At 40.7% G+C, this 9,392-nt stretch overlaps 2 protein-coding genes across 2 annotated transcripts in view; one reads left to right on the top strand and one right to left on the bottom strand.

Moving 5' to 3' along the window:
* The window catches only part of LOC103812140 (neuron-specific protein family member 1), a 22,637-nt gene extending 15,543 nt beyond the window's left edge, over positions 1–7,094 (top strand). Inside the window, exons 3-4 of the mRNA XM_009085149.1 lie at positions 679–789; positions 5,632–7,094. Coding sequence (XP_009083397.1) covers positions 679–789; positions 5,632–5,832 — 312 coding nt within the window. The 3' untranslated portion in view covers positions 5,833–7,094. The remainder of the gene's footprint in view (positions 1–678; positions 790–5,631) is intronic.
* Positions 7,095–8,695: 1,601 nt separating this feature from the next.
* The window catches only part of STX18 (syntaxin 18), a gene marked incomplete at its 5' end in the record, with an annotated part of 27,923 nt that continues 27,226 nt past the window's right edge, over positions 8,696–9,392 (bottom strand). The window contains one exon of the mRNA XM_009085150.1: positions 8,696–8,820. Coding sequence (XP_009083398.1) covers positions 8,725–8,820 — 96 coding nt within the window. The remainder of the gene's footprint in view (positions 8,821–9,392) is intronic.

The raw sequence follows: 9,392 nt of genomic DNA, 5'->3' as shown, positions 1-9,392 counted from the left end.
TCTCACCACCCTCACAGGAAAAAACTTTTTCCTAATATCTAGTCTAAATTTCCTCTCTTCCCATTTGTCCCCATTGCCCCTTGTCCTGTCCCTGCAGCTCCTAACACAGATCCCTCTGCAGCTTCCCTGGAGCCCCTTCAGCTTCTGGAAGGTGCTATGAGGTCTCCACACACTCTGATCCTAACAAGAAAGGACAGACATTACTTTCTCCATGCTCTGCAAGAGTCACCTTTGTATTATCTGGATGACACCAGTGCTAACTTCCTGACTCCATTCTTGGACAGGCACAGGGAAAACAAATGTGTTTATCAGCTGACACAAACTAGACTTGCACTTACATCATCCAAATGCTGAATAAACCGCAGACCCAAGGTAGCCTGATGTGTCCTTCTGGCCTCATGTGTGCCCTGAACAGAAATGTGATTTAAAAAGGCCTTGCAGTGCACAGGCAATGAGCCACTGACCAGCTGATGTGCTTCCTTTGCTGAGAAGGGGGAGGTAGAAGCACTTAACATGCAGCTTCCCTGTTCTCCCTCAATAATTAAGCAGCTGGTTTTATCTTTTGCTTGATTTTACTGTAAAGTGCATTCATATCTGGCCTCTGCTGCCTGCAGTAACAAGCAGCATTGTAATAAGCAGTGCATTGCTAACATAAGCATGTTTTATTTTTCTTTACAGGTGACTGTGCTGGTCCTTTTTGCCCTTGCATTCCTAACATGTGTTGTGTTTCTGGTAGTCTACAAGGTTTACAAGTATGATCATACCTGTCCAGAAGGATTTGTTTTCAAGGTAAATGACATACCCATTCTAGAAAAATAGGCCAATATGTGATATTCTGTGATATTTTATGCATAACCTTGATGAAGTCATGCTGTCTTGCATAGAATCTTGTGTTTCTTTTCCTAAGTTAGTGTGTTTCCTGCTCTGTTTCATTCTTCTTAATTTACAATTGAGGTTCTGCTATTGCACAATTTCAATAATGTTATTTTTCTAATGCTTTAAACATTGAAAACATAGCAGAAGTCCAAATACCGATGTCCTTCACACTTGCTTCATCTGCAGTTGTCTGAACAAAGCCCTTGTTTTTGGGTCATATGGTTTAATGTTGCATGTTCCTCCAAATGAATGTCTTAGGAAATAAGAGAATTATAAAACCTGGAGAAAGGAAATAAGAGAATGATAAAACCTGGAGGTAAAAAAAAATCCCTCTGAAATATGTGTCAAAGAAGCAGTAGAGTGATGTTCTCATTAAGAGTACCAGAGTTACCTTAGGTTTATTTTTGTAGGAAGAACTCCTTGTTCTAGAACAGTGACCTCCAAGCCCTACTGCCACAGGCCAGAAGTGATGCCAGAAAAGGGAAAACACATTTATTGGAAAAAAAATACTGGTCCTAACCAAAAGGGAGGCTGGGCTCCCTTCATTCCTGTGAGATGTCAGTGCTGGCTTCTCAGCTATGACCTGGGCTGAAAGTCAGAAAAGTAACATTGATTTCTCAGTTGTAAATTTAGCAGGGTTAAGCTTGGCTGTAATTAGACATGAAAAGCAGCAGTGATGATGGCATTCTTCCCTCTCATTTTTTAAAGAATATTTAGTCACTTAATGAATCAAATGGGTACCCAGTATGATCTTCAAAAGGATTTAAGAAGGAATGGCTGCCTTAGCACTCCTTGACAATCCTGTTCACGATTTTTTGAGTCTGTCACTTCAGGCACATTAATATCTTACAAGAATCTAGACCAAAATTATAACCAGTGATGCCTTGCTGGATTAACTTAGCTTCAAGTATGTAGTTGGTTACTGCTTTTCTTTGGTTCAAGGGCAGAAGATGCTGTGGTTAGAATACTTGGCTGTAACTCAGGAGATTCAGGTTTGGTTCTGCTGTTGGGTTTTTGCGTTGTCTCAGACGAGCACTGAAACCCCTCTGTGCTCATGTCTCATGGGCTAATTGCCCTGTTTTTTCCTAAGCTTCCTTTTGGCATTGAGCAATGTGGAATATGGACTGTATGCTCCTACCAAGTTTGTATTGATGTGATCCTGACTTGACAGGAACGGCCAGTTGTGTGCTCCTGTGTCAGTCTAGAACACTCTGCTGCCTCAGCTTCCTTTCACACTGTGTTGTCCTCTCCTTTGAGCTGTAACCTTCTGACTTGCTTTGTCTTTTCTTGCTGATGTCACAAGTATTTAAGGGGAGAACAGTTTCCTTAGCTATATTTCAGCTGTGCTGTGACCAGAGCATGGTTGTGTTTCTCTCCATAGGGTCCTGAGTTTGGGACAGGAGTTAGGCAGAAGGTCTCCTGGCTCATGCTGTGTTTTTGAGGTGCAGCACATACACAGGGCTGTGTTAGTTACTCTCCCAGTGGTTCTTTGGTGGCTGTTTCCTAGCTGCTTGATAGCATAATGCCAGGAGACACAGCATCTTTGGTCATGTAACTCTTAAAGGGTTTCACACCGTATGGTGCAAGGCCTGAAACTACCAGTGTCGACATGAATTTCTATTTGTTGCCTTTGCATCTATTTTTTTGGAGGGGAGAGTCCATGATATGTCATGGCATAGCTTGGCACAGATGTCCTAGAGACATGAAGTCTGTCACCTTGTGACCAATGTCTCTGTAGACTGGCTTCATGCTTCAGGCATACCCAACAACATTCTCTGGCCTGGATGTCCCCAGATTTCAGATGCTGGTGTGATTTCTGGTTAAGGACAAAGGTATCCCTGCCTCAGGAAGCCTGGTAATGTAGGAATCTCTGCATAAGAGCTGAGCTACTGCAGCTCTGAGTCAGACTCACTCTTCTCTGCTTTGATGTTCTCATACATGGAGCAGTTCCAAAGGTTTCTGCTGTCCTACGCCTCCAGGACGAGAAGGTGTGCTCAAAAAGGTGCTAATCTTCCTTTGTGTAGCAATCTTAAACTGCCTGAGCCTCAATTCTGTGCTTGCTTAAGCTTTTTGGGACAGCCCTAGTAGTGCTGTTCCTCTGGAGCACTCTACACTGCCTAGTGGTGAGACTCACTGCAAAGACCTGGAGGAATTTCTCCAGGGCTTCAGTGCCCTGTCCTGCATGTTACCCTTTAGCTTTTGTTGCCAGAACACCTGAGTTCTGTCAGACTCATGGACAGTACAACAAAGTCATTTCGATGCGTCGAACACCACACCATCAGCTATTAGAACGTTTGGAATTACTGACCCAGTAAAGTTAATGTGACAGAAGATACTATTTATAAGTGAATCCCACTGGGGTCTTCATGTCAGAGGAACAAAAGGAGTCATCTTCATTGAGCCAGATGTGGACTGGCAGCCAGGGTTTTCTCTGGCATCAAGGGTCATGACCCGTGACTAATTCCTGAAATAGAAAGGTTGTGAAAGAAAGAGGAGACTGGCAACTCACTCTGCAGCATCCCACTTTCTCCTCGTGGCCTTCCTTCTTATTTCTCTCACCTGGGAGCCATGGAAACAAATCAAAAGGATGGAGAGAACTGTCCTACATAACTGAAAGTCTTAGGCAAGTGGCCGGGCAGGAATTGGCAGCAGTTCCCATTGCTCAGTCACTCTGAGTGCTGCATGGCTTGCCTTGATTAGGAGCTAGGACAAGGGACCATCCTTGGGCAGCACACAAGGGGCAAGGAGTAAAAAGGGATGTTTTTTCATGCTTCTTTGCTAGAAGCATGAAATCCTTGGAGCAAAAATGCAGTGAAGATGGAAAGTTCTGTGTGTTTCTCCAGGCACCTCTATCAGATGTGCATGTTTGTGACTACAGGAAGAAAGTCACTGAGTCATTTTTGCCTGTTACAAAGCAAATTGCTCCTAAAAGCAACATGAGATTCTGTGGCAGTTTTTTTTTAGACTGGCAGTAATCTTGGCTTGTCTTCAGCCCTAATAATTATATTTGCTTGAATTTCCTTGGCAGATTTCATTAGTTCAATGGATTGTGTTCCTTCCCTCATTTTAAATACTTAGAATTGTGACTACCTCCCATGCCTGGGTGAAATAATCACTCCAAATATCTGTGCCTATGTACTACTTAGTCATTTTATCACATCAGAAGTAGTGTCAGTTATCCCAGATAATGCATGGATAATACTTCTACAAGATGGCATGGCTGATGTAAGCAAACATGAGTAGCTCTATTGCAGACTCCTGGATTATGTTTTTATAAATGTAGGTCCCAGTTTTGCAGCATATATGATGCTTATGGCCATGGGAAAACCTCAGCAGTACAGAGCAGGCACAGGTGCTGCTTAGCCAGTGTTAAATCCTGTCTGCTTTGTCCTGCTGCTTCAACAAAACTGGGAGGGAAGATTTACCACAGCTGCTGCCTTGACAAAATATACCAAATAAGGGAACCTGGGTGGATGTGGTTAACTTTGGGCACTAGTGGGTCTGACACACTTTGAGGCCTCAGTCACAGGCACAGGTTAGAGCCTGTTACTGGTGCTTATTTATGCCACTTCTCTTTGGTTTTTGTTGGGGTTTTTTTGACAAGGACAAAAGTCACCTCAGAAGTAAATATGGATACATATTGGATAGTCTATTTCTTTTTAAAGCAGCCAGAGAAGAGATGATTTAACTTATTTTTCCTCAAGCTGCAGTTACACTTAGCTTAGGGAGAGTCAATTCACTTGCTCAGATAACTGCCCCAACATGCTGAGGTATCAGGCAAGACTGCCTGGACTAGCTGGTGTGGCATGAGAACCTGTGGAGAGGCTCCATGACCTTCTGGGGCAAAACCTGGGGGGTCACAGTAAACATCCAAATAATCTTTTCCTTTAGCTGCTTCATAGGCTCTCCCTGCACCATCACTGGAATGGTTGCTAGATGATACCTGACACAAATATGCTGCACAGGCACATTCACTTTGGTTTTTAAGATGAGAGCATAATTCAGATCCTACTTAATATTTAGCTCTCTAAATCACCTATTTCACTTTCCAAAGCTTTGAGCATCAGGTTCCATATAACACTCTTGCACTCTGTGAAATGAGGTAAGATAGTCCCACAGCTACAGATAGGTTTGTTGTTTTCTGGGTTGTTTTTTTTTCAAAGCCTGCTGTTGGTTACATCTTTCTGACAATCAAGAGTGAAGTATTTTGTATGTGTGTACACACTTGCACATATGCTTGGCCACCCACAGTGTTTTCCCTGTATGGCTTCATTACTGGGCTGTAAAACTGTTCATACCTTGGCACCAATCTATCTGTATTAATTTCTGTCCCTCAGACTGCAAACACCATAGTAAATTGCCTGAAGTTAATCTAACAGTAGGATATGGGCAGCTGTAGTTGTAAACCAAACAGTTGGAACTAGGTGGGCAGGGAAAAAACAGCAAAATATGGCTGGAACTAGAGATGGAATATTTGTAAAAATAATTTTAGGCAACCATGTTCTTGTATGTTAATTATTCTGGCATATAAACCCAGACTGGTCCTCCTGACAAATGTATGAGTAGTTTAAGGGCTGCAGGGAAGAACATGTTGAACACAGTACAACACTGCAGTTAATTGCTCTATGTTGCATCTTGACTCACAGAAAGTGACTGTTGGCTTAGACTAAAAGGAGACCAAAAAAAAAACCCCTAACCTACTTGTGGTGTGTGTGGGGCTGTATCTGTCATCTAAGTGATGGCTTTTCTTTTCAGAATAATCAGTGCATTCCAGCTGGGTTGGAAAACTACTACTCTGAACAAGACTCCAGTGCTCGAGGGAAATTTTACACAGTGATAAACCACTACAACCTGGCCAAGCAAACCATCACGCGCTCCGTGTCGCCGTGGATGACAGTACTGTCAGAGGAGAAACTGTCTGAGCAGGAGACTGAGGCGGCTGAGAAATCAGCTTAGTAGGATAAGCTAATTATTAAAACTATGTCATTCGAAGGTAACTACTAAGGGACTTCAAGGAACTTTTCATTCAATATAATTATGGATAATTTAGAGGTTACTCATGTTTATGGTGCAATTGCTTCTGTTTGCTGATACTGCTTTGCAAATAAAAAAAACCCACCAAAAAAAAATATCAACCCCAAACAAAAACCTGCTGCAGAACATTCATGGGTATAACCCCAGGTGCATATCAGCATTGCTGTAGAGCTTTGACACCATTTTCAATGTTAAAAAGAAATCTGATGTTAGATATGTTCCTGCAGTTTATTGGAGACTGATAGACTTCATCACTGGATTTTTCAGGGCTTGGACCTTAGATAACTCATGTGTTCTGTTGTATGAACAGATACTTATAAATTTTTTTAACTCTGTCATTTTGCAAACTGAAACACCCCAGCCATAACTAGAGTGATCTCTTGTTTAGCTGAAAGCTGTAAGTAATCTTTAGTTTGGGCTCAAGCAAGAATGATAGCACTGATACCCAGGGCATAATGTAACGACTTGTATGGAGAAAGAAACTGTCAGGGTGCATTTTTCCTTCCATTTCCTTTACTGTTGTTTATTTGTAAGTGATAATGAAGTTCTCTGCAACAAGGCATGCTCAATGTTTTCTTATTGCTGTCAACAGGATTTAACTGCATTTCCACTGTGGCTTTAGCATCTTGGTAAGGATGTGCACTGAAACACGAACTAGATAGACGTTATGGAAAAACACAGACAGTTTTAGAGGTGGGTGTTGAGGGTAGTGTAAAAAATATACAGTTCAGGATGTTCTAATGAGAGAAGACATCTTTTGATCATACTTAAGAGGCAGAAAGCCTATTCACAGTACATGTAGTCCACTGTGTCATTTGTTGGATACAACTGAGGGAGTTGTGATGTCTAAATTTTCTCTTTTTTTTTTCCATTCACATTTTCCCTTTTTATTGATTAGGAAAAAACCCTTTCTGTTTATGTATGGTTTGCAGTTTGCTACTTTTTTAAACCCATGAAGCATCACAAGTGGAACAGTAGAGTATTAGATACCACAACTGGCTGTTTTTAAAGCTCCATGTGAAACAGAGTGAAGAGTAGAACTGTTTGTGTATGGCTTGGGAGGGGAAAAGACGTAGAGGAACATAGTATTGTGGATGCACGTTAAAGTTCCATTGTAATTACAAACTTACCTATTCTTTGTGTGAAATCATGTTTTTGTTTTTATTATAAATCTTAAATATACATTACAAAGAGGACATCTTATTAATTTAACGTACAAAATTAAGCGTGTGAAACATCTGGGCTAGCAAGTCAACCTTTTTATTCATGTAACTTGAATGGGACAAGGTGTAGTGGACATGTCAAAAGTTCCTTTTTTTTGGTAGAGTCTATACAAAACTGAAGGGGAAGCAACATTATGGGCTGTTGCTGTTGTGTATCAGAGCAAATATGGTCAGCTCTACTTCTGTTTTTCTCTGGCAGAATTGCTTTAGCAAAGCCTTTCATCCCAAAACAGTAAAAATAACCATTATGACTCAATCCTCTAGGTCTGAGACAAAATGTGCATTACACAGTGCAGCTGTAAAAGGCTTTTTATTAAGTCATCATGGTATGTGGAATATATAAAAAGCAATAAATTATGTGCTGAATTTTTCTTTGTATTTAAAAATCTCAAGCTTCTGTTAAGCTATTCAAAACATACCATGTTTGCACTTTCTGACAGGCATCTGCTTTATGGAATCTAATTAATTAATTCCCATGTAACTTTTGACATTTTCACTCTGTGCAGAGCAAAGACTAAGAATGATGCTGCTTGTTGCATATGATGTATAGAAATATACATTTCTGAAGAGAGATAGCAAAACACACACATTGCCTACCAACATATTTACAGAGGACATTCAGGTTTTACAGGATGGAAAGATCTGTTCCCCCAAGACTGTCCTACAGCAAAATGATTCATGATATATCTCCTCCCCTTAACTTTAGGACAATAAAACTTTAATGCACAAGTAAATACTGATGAGAAACAACTTCTTTTTCTCCTCATAACAATCAACAGTAAGCCTTAAAATCTAGGAGAAACATTGCTTATGCTTCTTGAAGTCAAACCCATTTTTCCTCTGAATTAGCAGGTGGGAAGTTTGTTGATTCTTATCTGCAGTTGGTTTGGAGACTTTCATTTTTTTAGCTAACAAATTGCTCCCAGTTTTAGTACTTTGAAGAGTTTGACTTTACTATTATTGCCTATCCTTTGGCTTTGTTTCAGCATCCCAGAACATCTGTTTCACTGCACAATAGGTGTTGTATTCTCTCTTTTCACCTAGAAGGAAAGCTCTTTAGTTGACTCCTTATCATTATTACTGCTATTAAATCAAGCTGATTTCTGAGTCAAGTAGTTTCAAAGGATTAGAAGTAGAGGTCATACATGTGCAAAGTGATCACTGTGTACTGAAGTAGTGTGATGAAATAAATGCCTGAGACGGTGTAGACGCACAGGAACAGTTTTCTCTTGCTCTGGGCTGGGAGCAGCACTTCCAACACCACAGATGGGTGGCTGGGACAAAACCATTATTGTTCTTTTTCCTTCTGGTAGCTCTGCTCCAGCTAGTAGTTTTCTTCCCAGCTCTGTCAAAGGTTCCTGTGTTCTCTGAAGGCTTAAGTGTGGTTTTATGTTCGACCAAGGGATTTAAAATGACTGCAATCAGCTCCCTCTGCACTAATGGATACATTCACACTTATTTATTGAAAAATATTTTCATCCTAGAAGTATGGAAAAATGTATCAAATCCATTGGTATGGCATATACCTCACTCCGGTGGAAAAAAGGTCAACAGTCTGACAAACGAAGCATGTAGACAATAGTGTGTTTAATTAATTATCATACCAGTCCAGGAAAAGCAAGGAAAATGAACACATCACAAGGAAGAATAAGATCCATACTCTAAATCCAGCATTGTTTTTGATGGCCTGTGAGGAAAAGGATATCCCTGTTACCATCACCAGGAAAGACAAGAGACAATGGCAACCCAGGATGTCTGTCAGTGGCATCACCCTCCCCTCCCATGAGAGAGAGAACAAACTTTGCCATTATTTCAGGTGAACACATCAGGTTGGCTGTTACTCTTTAGATTACCACACTGAAGTTTCTCTCAAAGTCTTCAGACATGAAAAAGAATCATTAAAATCCCAAGTTCCCATGCAATGGAACTACAACATTCAGAACTACCTCAAAATGTACATGCTTAAAGGTTAGTTTTAACTTCCAAAGGTGAAATTCCATGATTAGAAGTCATCAGGCCTTCAGCATTCTACTAAACATCTGGCTTAAACAAATGAAAACCCAATGAAAACGAACAATCAAACCCCTGACAACTCTGGAGGTTGACTTTGCAGTCAGCCACATATTTCAGTCTCAGAGCAGGTATTTTTCTTGGATTCTCCCTCCCAAAATTGAGACCAGCATACAGGAGGAAACTTGCTTTTCACTCTCATCTTTCAGATTACACATGGAAGATTTTTATGTGATACAGACAGTAACG

Source organism: Acanthisitta chloris, unplaced genomic scaffold (assembly GCF_000695815.1).
Source record: "Acanthisitta chloris isolate BGI_N310 unplaced genomic scaffold, ASM69581v1 scaffold782, whole genome shotgun sequence".
Taxonomy (NCBI): Eukaryota; Metazoa; Chordata; class Aves; order Passeriformes; family Acanthisittidae; genus Acanthisitta; species Acanthisitta chloris.
The sequence above is the reverse complement of the archived record's forward strand: the minus strand, read 5'-3'. Positions and strand labels throughout refer to the sequence as shown.